The sequence below is a fragment of the Mobula birostris genome, chromosome 7, assembly GCF_030028105.1.
Source record: "Mobula birostris isolate sMobBir1 chromosome 7, sMobBir1.hap1, whole genome shotgun sequence".
NCBI lineage: Eukaryota > Metazoa > Chordata > Chondrichthyes > Myliobatiformes > Myliobatidae > Mobula > Mobula birostris.
In genome coordinates, this window is record NC_092376.1 from 175,822,561 (window position 1) to 175,841,889 (window position 19,329).

Here is a 19,329-nt window from a genome sequence, read left to right on the forward strand (position 1 = left end):
GGTGTTCAATCTGTGGAAGCCATTACCACAGACAGTTGTGGTGACCAAGTCACTGGGTATATGTACAGCAAAGGTTGTTAGGTTCCTATTTTATTTTTAGTTTATTTGGGTACAACATGGACCAGGCCATTATCTCTCTGATGGCTCTGGCAAATCCTGCACTTGCCTCCCGTATGGTCTGAGGGAACACCTTGTCAGGCCCTGGGGATTTATCCACCCTGATTTGCCTCAGGGTAGCAAACACCTCCTCCTCTGTCATCTGTATAGAGTCCATGAAATTGATGTCGCTTTGCCTCACTTCTATAGACTCTTTGTACATCTCCTGACAAAATACGGATGCAAAAAAAATCCTGAATATCTCCCCCTTTGTTTTTTGAGTGCATGCAGAGTCAATCTTTCCAGTGCATTGTACACTTGGAGACATAACAACGTTCTCAAAATTGTGACAGAAGCGGCTGAGCAGAGAGTACTGCAGCACAACTTATCTCATGCCCCATGCTGCACAGAACATCGCATATTGTTTGTGAAAGAGGGCTCCAAGTCAAGGGTGTACAGCACAGGCTCACGATCGAGCATACTTTCTTCAGCCAATGATTGGTGTGTCAAGGCCGACCTGGACGGGAAAGGCAGTTTCCCGGAGCAAATAGCTTTCACCACATTGCGTCCAGATATAATCGTATGGTCTGACACCAGTAGAGAAGCGGTTATTGGTGAACTCACAGTCACCTGGGAAGACAACATCGATGAAGCCCATGAGCGCAAGTTAACCAAGTATGCAGAATTAAGATCAGAGTGCAGAGACAGAGGGTGGAAGGTCTCATGCTATCCATTTGAAGTAGCTGCCGTGGGTTTATTGCATTCACTTTCCAGAAGTGGCTGCATGACTTTGGCTTCACTAGAAGAGAGATCAAGTCAACCAGCAGGGCTGTAGCTGAGGCAGCAGAGAAAGGATCAGCATGGGTGTGGACCAAGTATGTCCAGAGGGGCAGGTAGTCAGACAGCGTATACATCTTTTGCAAACCCTTCAGTAGTTGCATAGACACCTGAAGAGCGGACATCTGTTGGATGGAAGTGACCAACAACTCTGATGGAGGCAGATGCCAAGTTTTTAAGCTCACCAGTGGGAGGTGGTGCTTTAGCACTGCTGGCCCACCACCTCGAGGGAGTCTTGATCATAAGCGGGCTGAAACTCCTGAAGACAGGTGGCAGATCAACTGATGATCCCACTGGTGATAGCACAGGACAGTTAACATCTTAGTCCAAGTGTATTTTTAACTTTTGGCTCCACACATGGATTACCATTCTGATCTTCCAGAGGACCCATTTTGTCCCTTGCAAACCTTTTGCTCTTAACATACCCGTTGGGTCCCTTAAGATTCTCCTTCACCTTGTCCGCTAGAGCAACTTCATGCCTTTTTTAACCCTCCTGATTTCCTTTTTAAGTGTTCTCTTGCATTCCTTTTACTCCACAAACACCTCATTTGATCCTACCTGCCAGTACTTGCTTATTTCTCGTAACCAGGAACTTGATATCTCTTAAAAACAAGGTTGCCTACACTTGTTATCTTTATCTTTTATCCTGACAGGCACATACAAGTTTTGCAATTTCAAAATTTTGCATTTGAAGGCCTCCCACTTACCAAGTACACCTTTGCCAGAAAACAGCTCGTCCCAACCCACACTTGCCAGATTATTTCTGATACCATCAAAATTTCTCCAATGTAGAATTTGAACCTGCTGACCAGACCTATCTTTTTGCATACTTACTTTGAAACTAATGGCATCGCTGTGGCTGGATGCAAAGTGTTCCCCTACACAAACTTCTGTCACCTGCCCTGTCTCATTCCCTAATAGCAGATCCAATATCGCACGCTCTCTCATTGGGACTTCTGCAAACTGACGAAGGAAACTTTCCTGAACACTTTGACAAACTCTATCCCATCTAGTCCTTTTACAATATGGTAGTCCCAGCCAATATGTGAAAAGTTAAAATCACCTACTATAACAAACTTATGTTTCTTGCAACAGTCTGCGATCTCTTTACTAATTTGTTCCTCTAAATTGCTAGGACTGTTGGGTGGTCTGTAATAGAGCCTCATTTAAGTGGACATACCTTTCTTATTTCTCAGTTCCATCCATTACGCCTCACTAGAAGAGTCCTCCAGTCTGTCCTGACGGAGCACTCCTGTGACATTTTCCCTGACCAGTAAATCCAACCTTTAATCCCTCCACTTTGTTTTGACTGAAACAACGGACCCCTGGAATACTGAGCTGCCAGTCCTGTCCCTTCTGCAAGCAAGTCTCACTAATGGCTACAATATCACTAGAGCAGGTGTTGATCCGTGCCCTGAGCTCATCCACCTTTCCTACGATACTTTTTCCATTGGAATACAGGCAGCTCAGGACACTAGCTGCACCATGCCCAACCTTTCCATTCCTGACTTTGTCTCAGGCCTTACCAACATCTGCCTCCACAAGCTCTCCACCAACTGCTCTGGCACTCTGGTTCCCATCCCCCTGCAACTCTAGTTTAAACCTCACCGTGCAGCGTTAACAAACCTTCCTGCTAGGATATTAGTCCCCCTCCAGTTCAGGTGCAAACCGTCCCTTCCGTACAGGTCCCACCTTCCCTGGAAGAGAGCCCAATGATCCAAAACCCTTATGCCCTCCCTCCTACATTAACTCCTTAGCCATGATTTAAACTGTATTACCTTCCTAGTTCTGGCCTCACTAGCGCATGGTACGTGTAGCAATCCTGCGATCACATCGGTGGACATCCTGCCCTTAAACTTAGCGCCTAACTCCCTGTGCAAAATCTCGTCACTCGTCCTACCCATGTCATTGGTACCTACATGAACCACAACCTCTGGCTGTTCACCTTTCCACTTGAGAATGCGGAGGACTTGATCCGAGATGTCCCAGACCCTGGCACCTGGGAGGCAACATACCATCTGGGAATGTTGTTCTTGCCCGCAGAGACTCCTGTCCATTCCCCTGACTAACGAATCCTCTGTCACCACTTTGCGGAAAGGAAGTATGTGTGTGAGGCCAGTGTTCTGTGCTCGGTGTCAGATGTGGGAGGTCCTGGAGTCTCCCAGCCTCCCGGACGGCCATATCTGCACCCGGTGTGTCGAGCTGCAGCTCCTAAGGGACTGCGTTAGGGAACTGGAGATGCAGCTCAATGACCTTCATCTGGTCAGGGAGGTGATAGAAAGGAGTTACAGGCAGGTGGTCACACCGAGGCCATGGGAGACAGACAAGTGGGTAACAGTCAGGAGGGGGAAGGGGAAGAGTCAGGTACTAGAGAGTACCCCTGTGGCTGTACCCCTGAACAATAAGTACTCCTGTTTGAGTACTGTTGGGGGGGACAGCCTACCTGGGGGAAGCGACAGTGGCCGTGTCTCTGGCACAGAGTCTGGACCTGTGGCTCAGAAGGGTAGGGAAAGGAAGAGGATAGCAGCAGTGATAGGGGACTCGATAGTTAGGTGGTCAGACAGGCGATTCTGTGGACGCAGGAAAGAAATACAGGTGGTAGTTTGCTTCCAAGGTGCCAGGGTCCAGGATGTTTCTGATCGCGTCCACGATATCCTGCAGTGGGAGGGAGAACAGCCAGAGGCCGTGGTACATATTGGTACCAATGACACAGGTAGGAAAAGGGAAGAGGTCCTGAAAAAAGACTTTAGGGAGTTAGGAAGGAAGTTGAGAAGCAGGACCTCAAAGGTAGTCATCTCGGGATTACTGCCTGTGCCACGCGACAGTGAGTATAGGAATAGAATGAGGCGGAGGATAAATGCGTGGCTGAGGGGTTGGAGCAGGAGGCAGGGATTCAGATTTCTGGATCATTGGGACGTCTTTTGGGGCAGGTGTGACCTGTACAAAAAAGACGGGTTGCACTTGAATCCCAGGGGGAACCAATATCCTGGCAGGGAGTTTGCTGGGGAGAGTTTAAACTGGAATTGTTGGGGGGTTGGGAACCGAACTGAAGAGACTGGGGAAGAGGTGGCTGGCTCACAAATAGAGAAAGCTTGTAGACAGTGTGTGAGGGAGGATAGGCAGGTGATAGAGAAGGGACGTGCTCAGACCAACGGTTTGAGATGTGTCTATTTTAACGCAAGGAGTATTGTGAACAAAGTGGATGAGCTTAGAGTGTGGATCGGTACTTGGAGCTATGATGTAGTGGCCATTATAGAAACTTGGGTGGCTCAGGGGCAGGAATAGTTACTTCAAGTGCCGGATTTTAGATATTTCAGAAAGGACAGGGAGGGAGGCAAAAGAGATGGGGGCGTGGCACTGTTGATCAGAGATAGTGTCACAGCTGCAGCAAAGGTGGACGCCATGGAGGGATTGTCTACGGAGTCTCTGTGGGTGGAGATTAGGGACAGGAAGGGGTCAATAACTCTACTAGGTGTTTTTTATAGGCCGCCCAATAGTAACAGGGATATCGAGGAGCAGATAGGGAAACAGATCCCGGAAAGGTGTAATAATAACAGGGTTGTCGTGATGGGAGATTTTAATTTCCCAAATATCGATTGGCAACTCCCTAGAGCAAGGGGTTTAGATGGGGTGGAGTTTGTTAGGTGTGTTCAGGAAGGTTTCTTGACACAACATGTAGATAAGCCTACAGGAGGAGAGGCTGCACTTGATTTGCAATTGGGAAATGAACCTGGTCAGGTGTCAGATCTCTCAATGGGACAGCATTTTAGAGAAAGTGATCACAATTCTATCTCTTTTACCATAGCATTGGAGCGGAATAGGAACAGACAAGTTAGGTAAGCATTTAATTGGAGTAAGGGGAATTATGAGGCTATCAGGCAGGAACTTGGAAGCTTAAATTGGGAACAGATATTCTCAAGGAAAGGTACGGAAGGAATATGGCAAATGTTCAGGGGATATTTGTGTGGAGTTCTGCATAGGTACGTTCCAATGAGACAGGGAAGTTATGGTAGGGTACAGGAACCGTGGTGTACAAAGGCTGTAGTAAATCTAGTCAAGAAGAAAAGAAAAGCTTACGAAAGGTTCAGAGAGCTAGGTAATGTTAGAGATCTAGAAGGTTATAAGGCTAATAGGAAGGAGCTTCAGAAGGAAATTAGGAGAGCCAGAAGGGGCCATGAGAAGGCCTTGGCAGGCAGGATGAAGGAAAACCCCAAGGCATTCCACAAGTATGTGAAGAGCAAGAGGGTACAATGTGAAAGAATAGGACCTATCAAGTGTGACAGTGGAAAAGTGTGTATGGAACTGGAGGAAATAGCAGAGATATTTAATGAATACTTTGCTTCAGTATTCGCTACAGAAAAGGATCTTGGCGATTGTATGGATGACTTACAGCGGACTGAAAAGCTTGAGCATGTAGATATTAAGAAAGAGGATGTGCTGGAGCTTTCGGAAAGCATCAAGTTGGATAAGTCACTGGGGCTGTACAAGATGTACCCCCAGGCTACTGTGGGAAGCGAGGGGGGAGATTACTGAGCCTCTGGCAATGATCTCTGCATCATCAATGAGGACGGGAGAGGCTCCGGAAGATTGGAGAGTTGGGGATGTTGTTCCCTTATTCAAGAAACAGAATAGAGATAGCCCAGGAAATTATAGACCAGTGAGTTTTACTTCAGTCGTTGGTAAGTTGATGGAGAAGATCATTAGAGGCAGGATTTATGAACATTTGGAGAGGTATAATATGATTAGGAATAGTCTGCACGACTTTGTCAAGGGCAGGTCATGCTTCACGAGCCTGATTGAATTTTTTGAGGATGTGACTAAACACATTGATGAAGGTAGAGCAATAGATGTAGTGTATATGGATTTCAGCAAGGCATTTGATAAGGTACCTCATGTGAAGCTTATTGAGAAAGTAAGCAGGCATGGGATCCAAGGGGACATTGCTTTGTGGATCCAGAACTGGCTTGCCCACAGAAGGCAAAGAGTGGTTGTAGACCGTCATATTCTGCATGGAGGCCGGTGACCAGTGGTGTGCCTCAGTGATCTGTTCTGGGACCCCTAATCTTTGTGATTTTTATAAATGACCTGGATGAGGAAGTAGAGGGATGAGTTAGTAAATTTGCTGATAGCACAAAGGTTGGGGGTGTTGTGGATAGTGTGGAGGGCTGTCAGAGGTTACAGCAGGACATTGATAGAATGCAAAACTGGGCTGAGAAGTGGCAGATGGAGTTCAACCCAGATAAGTGTGAGGTGATTCATTTTGGTCGGTCAAATATGATGGCAGAATATACTATTAATGGTAAGACTCTTGGCAGTGTGGAGGATCAGAGGGATCTTGGGGTCTGTGTCCATAGGACACTCAAAGCAGCTGCACAGGTTGACTCTGTGGTTAAGAAGGCATACAGTGTATTGGTCTTCATCAACCATGGGAATGAGTTTAAGAGCTGAGAGGTAAGGTTACAGCTATATAGGACCCTGGTCAGACCCCACTTGGAGTACTGTGCTCAGTTCTGGTCGCCTCACTACAGGAAGGATGTGGAAACCAAAGAAAGAGTGCAGAGGAGTTTTACAAGGACGTTGCCTGGATTGGGGAGCATGCATTAGGTTGAGTGAACTCGGCCTTTTCCCCTTGGAGCGACGGAGGATGAGAGGTGACCTGTTAGAGGTGTATGGGATGTTGACAGGCATTGATCGTGTGGATAGTCAGAGGCTTTTTCCCAGGGCTGAAATGGCTAACATGAGAGGGCACATTTTTAAGGTGCTTGGAAGTAGGTACAGAGGAGATGTCAGGGGTAAGTTTTTTTACGCAGAGAGTGGTGAGTGCGTGGGATGGGCTGCCAGCGACAGTGGTAGAGGCAGATGCAATAGGATCTTTTAAGAGACTCCTGGATAGGTACGTGGAGCTTAGAAAAATAGAGGGTTATAGGTAACCCTAGGTAATTTCTAAGGTAAGTACATGTTTGGCACAGGATTGTGGGCCGAAGGGCCTGTACTGTGCCGTAGGTTTTGTATGTTTCTTCTCTGCTACATTCAGGCCCCTGAAACAGTCGCCTCTTTCCTGCTACAGTCAGACTCCTGAACCAGTCCCCTCTTCCCCACTACAGTCAGACTCCTGAACCAGTCGCCTCTTTCACACCCCCTGCTCCCTATGGGGCTGCCATGTTCTTGAACTTGTAACTCGATCTCTTTTGTGAGCATTTAACACAGTGGACATATAATCGATCTATGTACAGTATATAAGCTATCTTATGTATTTATATTTATTGTTGTGCTCATTATCTTTTGTATATTCTTTGTGCTGCATCGGATCCGGAGTAGCGATTATTTTGTTCCCCTTCACATTTGAGTACTGGAAGTGATGCCAAACAAGCAAATAAACAAACATACACTATTACAGTATCACGGACCCAGGTTCAATCATCACTGTCTGTACGTTCTCTCCGTGACCGTGTGGGTTTCCTCCGGGTGCTCCAGTTTCCTCCCACATTCCAAAGATGTACTGGCTAGGGTGAGCAAGTTGTGGGCACGCTACGTTGGCACCAGTACGGGTAGTACGGGTTGTTAAGTTAAACTGGTCACAGGGGTGTAATTGGGTGGGAGGGCCTTGTTAGGCTCTATTGTGCTGTATCTCTAATTTAAAAAAAATATTGTTGCTGTACCTCCCTCGCCTACCTGTGGGTGAAAAAGTTACCGTCAGATTCCTACTACCCCTATAGGCTTTGATTCCTCAAACTTGCCCCCAGCCTTAGATAGTGTAACACGCCTCTCTGTAACGGTGACTGGAACAAGTCTGTGTTATGACAGAACACAGCCTACCACTGTCACTATATATAACCTTGAAACTTATTTTCTTGCAGGCATACAAAGCCAAATTAAATTTTATTATCAGAGTACATACGTGTCACCACATACAACCCTGAGACTGTTTTTCCTACAGGCATACTTAGCAAATCTATAGAACAGTAACGGGATCAACCAAAGATCAAGTAAACAGAGAAGACAACAAATAGCACAAATGCAAATATAAATAAATGCAGTGCCTATAAAATGTGTCCTCCTCCCCCACCGATGTTTTCAAGTTTTATTGTTTTACAACATTGAATCACAATGGATTTAATTTGGCTTTTCTTGACACTGATCAACAGAAAAAGACTCTTTCGTGTCTATGTGAAAACAGATCTCTACAAAATGATCTAAATTAATTACAAATGTAAAACACAAAATAATTGATTGCATAAACATTGACAATATAACACACCAAATCATCACTGGAGCAGCCAATTGGTTTTAGAAGTCACATAATTAGTTAAATAGAGACCTGTGTGCAGTCAAGGTGTTTCAATTGATTTTAGTGAAAATACACCTGTATCTGGAAGGTCCAACTGTTTGTGAGTCAGTATCCTGGCAAAAACTACACCGTGAAGACAAAGGCACACTCCAAGCAGCTCCACAAAAAGTTTATTGAAAAGCACAAGTCAGGAGATGGATACAAAAATATTTCCAAGCCACTGAACGTCCCCTGGAGTACAGTTAAGTCAATCATCAAGAACTGGAAAGAATATGGCACAGCTGTAAATCTGCCTAGAGCAGCCGTCCTCAAAAACTGAGTGACCGTGCAAGAAGGGGACTAGTGAGGGAGGCCACCAGGAGACCTGTGACAACTCTGGAAGAGTTACAAGCTTCAGTGGCTGAGATGGGAGAGATTGCACTAGGGTTGCCAAATTTCTCACTTCCAAATAAGGGACAAAAGTAGCAGTCAAATACGGGACACTTGTGTTTACCCTGAAAAAGACTACCATGACCATGAAGCCTTACGCGGGCACCTGTGTGCGCACACACATGACGTGCGCATGTGTGTACGTGCTGATTTTTTTCTACAAATCGGTTTTGGCGATTCTGTTCAGCGAAATTACTCTGTACATACATTATTTCTACTTTATATAGGCTGTGTATTTATCATATCATTCCTGCTTTTACTATATGTTAGTGTTATTTTAGGTTTTATGTGTTATTTGGTATGATTTGATAGGTTGTTTTTTGGGTCTGGGATCGCTCAAAAATTTTTCCCATATAAATTAATGGTAATTGCTTCTTCGCTTCACGCCATGTCGGCACGAACGGTTTCATAGGAACGCTCTACCTTAGCGGGGGAAATATGGGACAAGGGCGGTCCCTTATGGGACAAACCAATTTAGCCCAATATATGGGATGTCCTGGCTAATACGGGACAGTTGCCAACCCTAGATGGCACATACAACAACTGTCACCCAGGTGCTTCACCAGTCGCAGCTTTATGGGAGAGTGGCAAAGAGAAAGCCACTGTTGAAAAAAACTGACATGAAATCTCAGCTACAGTTTGCCAGAAGGCATGTGGGAGACTCTGAAGTCAACTAGAGAAATGTCCTATGGTCTGATCAAACCAAAATTGAGCTTTTTGGCCATCAGACTAAACACTACGTTTGGCGTAAGCAAACACTGCACATCATCAAAAACACACCATCCCTACCGTGAAGCATGGTGGTGGCTGCATCCTGCTGTGGGGATGCTTCACTACAGCAGGCTCTGGAAGGCTTGTGAAGGTAGAGAGTAAAATGAATGCAGCAAAATACGGGGAAAACCCTAATGCAGTCTGTAAGAGAACTATGACTTGGGAGACGTTTTGTTTTCCAGCAAGACAAAAACCCCAAGCATAAAGCCAAAGCTACACAGGAATGGCTTAAAAACAACAAAGTCAACGTCTGGAGTGGCCAAGTCAGAGTCCAGACCTCAATCCAATTGAGGATTTGTGGATGGACTTGAAAAGGGCTATTCACTCACTATCCCCATGCAATCTGACAGAGCTTTAACAGTTTTGTAAAGAAGAAAGGGGAAAAATTTCAGTGCCCAGATGTGCAAAGCTGATAGAGACCTATCCACACAGACTCAAGGCTGTAATTACTGCCAAAGGTGCATCTACTAAATATTGGCCTGAAAGGGGTGAATACTTAGGCAATCAATTACTTTGTGTTTTACATTTGTAACTAATTTAGATCGCTTTGTAGAATCCGTTTTCACTTTGACACGAAAGAATCTTTTTCTGTTGATCAATGTCAAAAAAGCAAATTCAGTCCACTATGATTCAATATTATAAAACAACAAAACTTTCAAGGGGGTGAATACTTTTTATAGACACTGTAGCAATAAATAAGAGCATGAAGTAACAAGATAAAGAGTCCTTAAAGTGAGATAATTGTGAGAATACCAGAAGCAGCATGAATGTAGCTATCCTCTTTTGTTTAAGAGCCTGGTGGCTGAGGGGTAGTAACTGCTCTTGAACCTGGTGGTGTGAGTCCTGCGGCTCCTGTATCTTCTACCTGATGGCAGCAGCGAGAAGAGAGCATGGCCTGGGTGGTGAGGAGTTTTGATGATGGGTGCTGCTTTTCTCTGGCGAAGTTTCATGTGGATGTGCTCAGTGGTGGTGAGCGCTTTACCCGTGATGTCCTGGGCCAAATCCACTACCTTTTTGTAGAATTTTCCATTCAAAAGCATTGGTGATTCTCTACCAGGCCATAATATAGCCAGTCAATACACTATACACTACACTCCTGTAGAAGTTTGTAAAAGTTTTTAATGTCATGCTGAATCTCTGCAGCCTCCTGAGAAAGTCAAGGTACTGTTGTGCTTTCTTTGCAATTACGCTTATCTGATGGGTTCAGGACAGGTCCTCTGAGATAGTGTCACCCAGGAATTTAAAGTTACTGACCCTCTCCACCTCTGATCCAGTTATAGGGCCTGGCTCATGGACCTCTGGTTTCCCTCTCCTGAAGCCTACAATCAGTTCCTTGGTCTTGCTGACATTGAGGGAGAGGCTGTTGTTATGACACCACTCAGCTAATTTTTCAATCTCCCTCCTGTACACTGATTTGGCCCACAACAGTGGGGTGCCATCAGAAAACTTGTATATGGTGTTGGAGCTGTACTCGACCACAGCTATGGGTGAAAGTGAGTACAGCAGGGGGAAAAGTACACAGTAAATCCAAGAAACACAATAGAATCAGCGAAAGACTGGACGAACAAACAACCAATGTGCAAAAGACAACAAACTGCACATGCAAAAGTGGAAAAAACAGCAATAAGTATTGAGTGGAGATGGGGGGAGGCTAGGACCAGAGGGCACAGCCTCAGAATAGAAGGACGTCCCTTTAGAACAGAGATGAAGAGAATGGTGGAGACAGATAGCTGTGGATTGCAAGTCATTGGGTATATTTAAAGTTAGTCAGGGCATCAAAGGTTACAGGGAGAAGGCAGGAGAATGGGGTTGAGAAGGATAATGAATCAGAGCAGACTCGATGGGCCAAATGGCCAAATTCTGCTCCAATGTCTTATGACCAGAATGGTTAGCAGTTGTGACTGATGCTGGCCTACCATGGAGATACACCCCATCCCCAGCCGCAACGGTACGTGACTGTGATGAACCCCGGCCTACCATGATGCCGTTGTGTTTGAAGCCCCGTCGGTAACGGGCTGGCTTCAGGTGGGGGTACTCCTCTGTACTCGTCACCTTCATCCCCCACACCTGCTTCCAAGCCTCGTACAGCTGCAGGTGGACGGGGTACACCCCAGAGTGGTGAGGTGCCACCGCGTAGCCCATGTCCGTGGGGATTCCATGCTCCTGCCAGATAGAAAGAGATTTGTAAGTGGTCTTCAAAGTGAGGCAAAGATTCCAAATTAATCTGGCATGGTCTTCCAAATGTAGGCCTCCATAACAGAGAACATAAAGCACAGTACAGGCCCTCGGCCCACAATGTTGTGCCAAACTTTTAACTGATTCTAAGATCAATCTGACCCTTCCCTCCCACATAGCCCTCCGTTTTTCTATCATCCATGGGCCGATCTAAGAGTCTCTTAAATGTCCCTAATGTATCCGCCTCTCCAACTGGCAGGAATTTATTGGTGTTGTAAATTGCTGGTGTTGCAAAGCATCGCATAATCCGCTACGATATCATGTCATCAGTAAGAATCGATAAAAACAATTTTAAAAAACTGGGTTTAGGAAAATTGTGCATTAAAAAGATTGGTGCCCTTACCGTTGGAAAGGCAACAGTGGGGCGTCATGTTAGTGTCACAGTTAGCGTAACGCTTTACAGCGCCAGTGGTAAGATCAGGGTTCAATTCCTGGCACTGTCTGTAAGGAGTTTGCACGTTCTCCTTATGACTGTGTGGGATTCCTCTGGGCGCTCCGGTCTGCTCCCACATTCCAAACACGTACTGGGCAAGGGTCAGTAAGCTGTGGGCAGGCTGTCTTTGTTGGCACCTGAAGACGTACTGGGCAAGGCTTCGTAAGCTATGGGCAGGCTATCTATGTTGGCACCTGAAGACGTACTGGGCAAGGGTCAGTAAGCTATGGGCAGGCTGTCTTTGTTGGCACCTGAAGACGTACTGGGCAAGGCTTCGTAAGCTATGGGCAGGCTGTCTTTGTTGGCACCTGAAGATGTACTGGGCAAGGGTCAGTAAGCTGTGGGCAGGCTGTCTTTGTTGGCACCTGAAGACGTACTGGGCAAGGCTTCGTAAGCTATGGGCAGGCTGTCTTTGTTGGCACCTGAAGATGTACTGGGCAAGGGTCAGAAAGCTATGGGCAGGCTGTCTTTGTTGGCACCTGAAGACGTACTGGGCAAGGGTCAGTAAGCTGTGGGCAGGCTACCTATGTTGGCACCTGAAGACGTACTGGACAAGGGTCAGTAAGCTATGCGCAGGCTGTCTATGTTGGTACCAAAGTGTGGAGACACTTGCAAGCCGCCCCCAGCACAACTGTGATTCATTTCACTGTGTGTTTCAATGTTTTGATGTACCAGTGACAAGTAAAGCTAATCTTTAATCTTTAGACCAGAAGTCACAGGAGCAGAATTAGCCCATTCAGCCATGGAGACTGCTCCAACATTCCATTATGGCTGACTTATTATCCCTCTCAACCCCAAATTCCTGCCTTCTCCCTTCAGCTTTTGACACCCTTGACAAGTCAAGAACCTATCAATCTCTGCTTTAAATATATCCAATTTCTTGGCCTCCACATTGGCAACAAATTCCACAGATTCACCACTCTCCGGTAAAGAAATTCCTCCTCATCTCCAATTTAAGAGGATGCCCCTCTATTCTGAGTTTGTTCCCTCTGGTGCTAGACTCTCCCCCTATGGGAAACATTCTCCAGGAAAACGAGTTTGCCGGAACATTAGGACTGGACTCTGCAAACGCGTGGGTTAAAGGGCTGCAGTGGGCTCATAGAGAGAGTGATGGGGGAGCTAATGACTAAAAGCTGAGTTCTGTGATCACACTTCTCCCCGGCTGCCTCTCAGTAGCGAGCTGTTAATGAGATCCAAGGTTCATGCTGACTAACCCGCCACACGAGCCGACTACAAAGGGCTTCTCTCCCCGTCTCTACCAGGTTAACTCTCTCAGGCAATAGTTCTGTTTAAACAGACCACTCTGCCACTGCCCACAGAAGGCGAGAGGCCAGGTGGCAGCCTGGCTTCGGCTTGGGAGGCTGTCGGTGGGCCTGAGTGGGTGGGTGGGTGGCTGGGTCGGAGAGAGGAATGGGAGCGACACACACAAAATGCTGGAGGAACGCAGAAGGCCAGGCAGCATCTATGGAGAGGAGTAAACTGCCGATGTTTCAGGCTGAGACCCTTCATCAGAACTGGGAAGGAAGGGGACAGAAGGTAGATTAAAAACTGGGGGAAGGGCAACCAGGTGAGGGGGAAGGTGGGTGGGTGGGGCAGGGGATGAAGTGAGACACTGGGAGGTGATAGGTGAGACCAGGTGAGGGGGACGGTGGGTGGGTGAGAGAGGGGGATGAAGCGAGACACTGGGAGGTGATAGGTGAGACCAGGTGAGGGGGAAGGTGGGTGGGTAAGAGAGGGGGATGAAGTGAGACACTGGGAGGTGATAGGTGAGACCAGGTGAGGGGGAAGGTGGGTGGGTGGGGGATGAAGTGAGACACTGGGAGGTGATAGGTGAGACCAGGTGAGGGGGAAGGTGGGTGGGTGGGGGAGGGGGATGAAGTGAGACACTGGGAGGTGATAGGTGAGACCAGGTGAGGGGGAAGGTGGGTGGGTGGGGAGGGGATGAAGTGAGACACTGGGAGGTGATAGGTGAGACCAGGTGAGGGGGAAGGTGGGTGGGTGGGAAGAGGGGGGATGAAGTGAGACACTGGGAGGTGATAGGTGAGACCAGGTGAGGGGGAAGGTAGGTGGGTGAGAGAGGGGGATGAAGTGAGACACTGGGAGGTGATAGGTGAGACCAGGTGAGGGGGAAGGTGGGTGGGTGGGGTGGGGGTTGAAGTGAGACACTGGGAGGTGATAGGTGAGACCAGGTGAGGGGAAGGTGGGTGGTTGGGGAGGGGGGATGAAGTGAGACACTGGGAGGTCATAGGTGATAGGTGAGACCAGGTGAGGGGGAAGAGGTGGGTGGGGAGTGGGGATGAAGTGAGACACTGGGAGGTGATAGGTGAGACCAGATGAGGGGGAAGGTGGGTGGGTTGGGGAGGGGGATGAAGTGAGACACTGGGAGGTGATAGGTGAGACCAGGTGAGAGGGAAGGTGGGTGGGTGGGAGGGAGGACGAAGTGAGACACTGGGAGGTGACAGGTGAGACCAGGTGAGGGGGAAGGTGGGTGGGTAGGTGGGAGGGGGGATGAAGTGAGACACTGGGAGGTGATAGGTGAGACCAGGTGAGGGGGAAGGTGGGTGGGTGGGGGAGGTGGATGAAGTGAGACACTGGGAGGTGATAGGTGAGACCAGGTGAGGGGGAAGGTGGGTGGGTGGGGGAGGTGGATGAAGTGAGACACTGGGAGGTGATAGGTGAGACCAGGTGAGGGGGAAGGTGGGTGGGTGGGGGAGGGGGATGAAGTGAGACACTGGGAGGTGATAGGTGAGACCAGGTGAGGGGGAAGTTGGGTGGGTTTGTTGGATCTGTTTAATTATTTTCTTTGCAGTTTAACAATTATTGTCTGCTACTATATAGTTTGGGTGGTTACCTAGGATTTTTGCACAGTTTTGTGGTAATTTTGTGTATTGTACTGTACAGCTTCTGCAAAATAAAACACATTTCATGACCTATGTGAGTGATGATAAAGCTGATTCTGATCTGGGTCTCTATTGTGGACTGAGAGTGGGGGGGGACAGGGAGAGGGGAATCGTGTTTGGGAAAAGGGGTAGGGAGCAGGAAGCACCAGAGAGACATTCTGTAATGATCAATAAACCAATTGTTTGGAATCAAATGATCAAACTGCGGATTGTCTACGCTGTAATAATGGAACTGCCACACTATTGCAGTTCCTGTTCTATCAATGCTTAATAAACTATCATGAAGCAACAGATTGGTTGTTAATGCAAACAACACATTTCAGATAAATAAATCAGAATCTGAATCTGAAAAGGGAAAAAAGACCAGACTGAATACCAGATCTTCCATCACTGTTCGGACACCACATTGGCTTCACAGTTGAAGGGATATGTGCTGGAGATGGTTTAAGGTGGTAATGTAGGAATGGGTGGTGGGGTGCAGATACAACTCTACTATAGAAGAGCTAGGTGTTTCTTCCCTCCGCTAGCTGGAACTCACTCTTGGACAAGGTGCAGCACCTGCTTAGCCTCCCCCCCCACCCCACCCCCGATCAGGGTCACATGAAACCATGGGATCAGGTGGTGGATGGTCGTACGACCATCTGTAAAGCACTTTGTATTCCACAACTGGTATAAAAAGTGCTCAATAAAGTTATTCCTATTGTTGTTAATTATTACCCTGTGTCTGTCCATATAAAGTGCCTATAAAAAGTATTCACCCCCCCCTTAGAAGTTTCTGTTATTTTACAATGTTGAATCACAGTGGATTTAATTTGTTTATTTTTTGACACTGATCAACAGAAAAACTCTTTCATGTCAACATGAAAACAGATCTCTACAAAGTGACCTAAATTAATTAGAAATATAAAACATAGTAATTGATTGCATAAGTATTCACCCCCTTTAATATGACACACTGAATTAATGCTGGTGCAGCCAATTGGTTTTAGAAGTCACATAATTAGTTAAATGGAGATCCCCTGTGTGCAGTTAAAGTGCTTCAATTGATTGTGGTAAAAATACTCCTGTATCTGGAAGGTCCAACTGCTGGTGAGTCAGTATCCTGGCAAAAACTATACAATGAAGACAAAAACACTCCGAACAACTCCTTGAACAGCACAAGTCAGGAGATAGATACAAGAAAATTTCCAAGTCACTGAATGTCCCTTGGAGTACAGTTAAGTCAATCATCAAGAAATGGAAAGAATATGCAAGAAGGGGACTAGTGAGGGAGGCCACCGAGAGACCTGTGACAACTCTGGAGGAGTTACCAGCTTCCTTGGCTGAGATGGGAGAGACCGCGCATACAACAACTGTTGCCTGGGTGCTTCACCAGTCACAGCTTTATGGGAGACTGGCAAAGAGAAAGCCACTGTTGAAAAAAATTCACATGAAATCTCGGCTAAAGTTTGCCAGAAGGCATGTGGGAGACTCTGAAGTCAGCTGGAGAAAGCTTCTGTGGTCTGATGAAACCAAAATTAATCTTTTTGGCCATCAGAGTAAACACTATGTTTGGCATAAGCTGAACACTGCATATCATCAAAACACACCATCCCTACCGTGAAGCATGGTGGTGGCTGCATCATGCTGTGGGGATGCTTCACTGCAGCAGCCCCGGGTGGCTTGTGAAGGTAGAGGGTAAAATGAACGCAGCAAAATACAGGGAAATCCTGGGGGAAAATCTGATGCAGTCTGCAAGAGAACTGTGACTTGGGAGAAGATTTGCTTTCCAGCAAGACAAAAACCCCCAATCATAGAGCCAAAGCTACACAGGAATGGCTTAAAAACAACAAAGTTTATATCCTGGAGTGGCCAGACCTCAATCCAATTGAGAATTTGTGGCTGGACTTTGAAAGGTCTGTTCACTCATGATCTTCATGCAATCTGACAGAGCTTGAGCAGTTTTGTAAAGAAGAATGGAGGGAAATTGCAGTGTCCAGATATACAAAGCTGATAGAGACCTATCCACACAGACTCAAGGCTGTAATTGCTACCAAAGGTGCATCTACTAAATACTGATTTGAAGGGGGAGAATAATTATACAACCAATTATTTTGTGTTTTATATTTGTAACTATTTTCGATCACTTTGTAGAGATCTGTTCTCACTTTGACATGAAAGAGTCTTTTCCTGTTGACCAGTATCAAACAAGAAAATTAAATCCATTGTGATTCAATGTTATAAATCAATAAAACATGAAAATTTCCGGGGGGGGGGGGGGGGTGATGAAAACTTTTTATAGGCACTGTACCACTCAACCTTTCCAACCCACCTACCCGTCCAAATGTTGTAATTGTTTCCACCTATTCCCCTTCCTCCTGCAGCTCCTTCCATACACCATCAACTGGGAGACAGGAGAGTCTGGTTTTGAACCTCAGTTCAGTGTGGTGTTGGGGACAGGATAACAATCAGCTCATCAGAGTAACATGCTGGATGTCTTCACTCGTCACCTTTTATGCCCAATGGCCACTTTATTAGGTATGCCTGTTTTTGTTCAGACCAAATATCAGAATGGGGAAGAAGTGTGCTCTAAGTGACTTTGATCATGGAATGATTGTTGGTGCCAGATGGGGAGGTTTGAGTATCTCAGAAACTGCTGATCTCCTGGGATTTTCACACACAACAGTCTCTAGAGCTTACAGGGAACGGTGCGAAAAACAAAAAAACATCAAGTGAGCGGCAGTTCTGTGGACAAAAACGCCGTGTTAATGAGGGAGATCAGAGGAGAATAGCCAGACTGGTTCAAGCCGACAGGAAGGCAACAGTAACTCAAATAACCATGTGTTACAACATACACTCCGTGGCCACTATGTTAGGTACAGGAGGGTAGGTAGTAAAATGTCCACTGAATTTAAATTGCAAATTTTACAATGCAACTGGGGAAACTAGAACAGCGTGCTTTTTGATGATCTGTTTGAACTCACCACTGCAAACTGCTTGTTGAGGAGCATTTGTTCGATGAGTACGGACTGGTTGTGGAAGAGGTGGGGCTGCATGTGGCTCCACATGTGCGGGAACCACCAGAACTCCTTCACGTTGGACAGCAGCAGGTTGTCCCCCTTGTCCTCCTCGTCAGTTCCTGAACAAAGGTAGACTCACAGTTAACGGAGCTCCGAGTGGAGTCGCAACACGCAACGATATACATTTGCGTAGCGTCTTTAAGTAAAGCCTCTCTCAGAGCGGCGCGCCAAGTCAGTTCGAATCTTGGAAAAACTAACCAATTACAAAAACAATCCGTTGGGAGACAAGGCAGTGTAGTGGTTAGTGTAACACTATTGCAACGCCAGTGACTCTGGTTCAATTCCTGCCACTGCCTGTAAGAAGTACAGGAGCTGAATTAGACCTTTGGCCCATCGAGTCTGCTCTGCCATTTCCATGGCTCATCCATGTCCCCCCCTCAGCTCCAATCTCCTGCCTTCTCCCTGCACCCTTTCAAACCCGACTAATCAAGGATCGATAAACCTCTGCCTTAAATATATACAAACAAGAGAAAATCTGCGATTGCTGGAAATCCGAGCAACACACACTCGAGCAGTTTGTGTGTGTTACCTTAACGATACATATGTAATGCCACTGCTAATGTTGTAGGCGATTTCATGTAATGGTCTTTCTGTAGAAGCAGTGTTTGGGTTACTGTGGCAGATAACGGGATGCTTAGGAATGTGGGCCATCCAATCAGGAGAGTGGGATGGGAAGGTGGTTCTGGAGAAGGCTGGGAGAGGGGCTTTGTGACTGAAATCGATGGTGGGTCTTTGTCTTTGTTCAACGGGAGATGAAGTGAGAAGACGTTGGAAAGAACTGGTCGTAGGATTCGACGGAGCCCAGGCATGGAGGTCTATTAAAGATTGATGAATGTTAAGCTCCAACTTGTGCACATTTGACTGTTTAATTATAATGGGCCCTTTTGCTTTTTTTCTTCCTTTTATTTACTAACTCTTTGGTTAAGTTAACCTTCACAAATATACTTCTTTATGCAGTGTGCGATCTGTTATTTCGTGCAGGACAGGAAATCACACAGTATTCTCACAAACCATGGTTTGGGTGGGCGAGACATCCCAATCTCATGGATCTGGCAGGAGCAAAGTCATATACACCTTAGATGTACGAAGTCGGGGAAGGGGGGGGGGGTGGTTTATCGCCGTGGAATCCAGTCGGCTGTCAGTGAGGGGCTAACGAACCACATTTCCAGAGGTGCCCAGTAAAAGGCGGCTTGCCAACCCCAGTCACTGACGGTTGGTGCTGCAGCATTGCACTAAGCACTTTGCTACCATGCTGCATCTAACGGCGCTCAGATGTGAGAC

The 19,329-nt window shown here is 46.7% G+C and overlaps 1 protein-coding gene across 3 annotated transcripts in view; it reads right to left on the reverse strand.

Annotated features, from left to right (window-relative positions):
• The window catches only part of ndst1b (N-deacetylase/N-sulfotransferase (heparan glucosaminyl) 1b), a 203,056-nt gene that overhangs the window by 49,653 nt on the left and 134,074 nt on the right, over positions 1-19,329 (reverse strand). For all 3 annotated transcript variants that reach the window (XM_072264131.1, XM_072264129.1, XM_072264130.1), the window contains 2 exons: positions 17,953-18,107; positions 11,399-11,584 (listed from right to left, as the gene is read on the reverse strand). In XM_072264131.1, the coding sequence (XP_072120232.1) occupies positions 11,399-11,584; positions 17,953-18,107 (341 nt within the window). The remainder of the gene's footprint in view (positions 1-11,398; positions 11,585-17,952; positions 18,108-19,329) is intronic.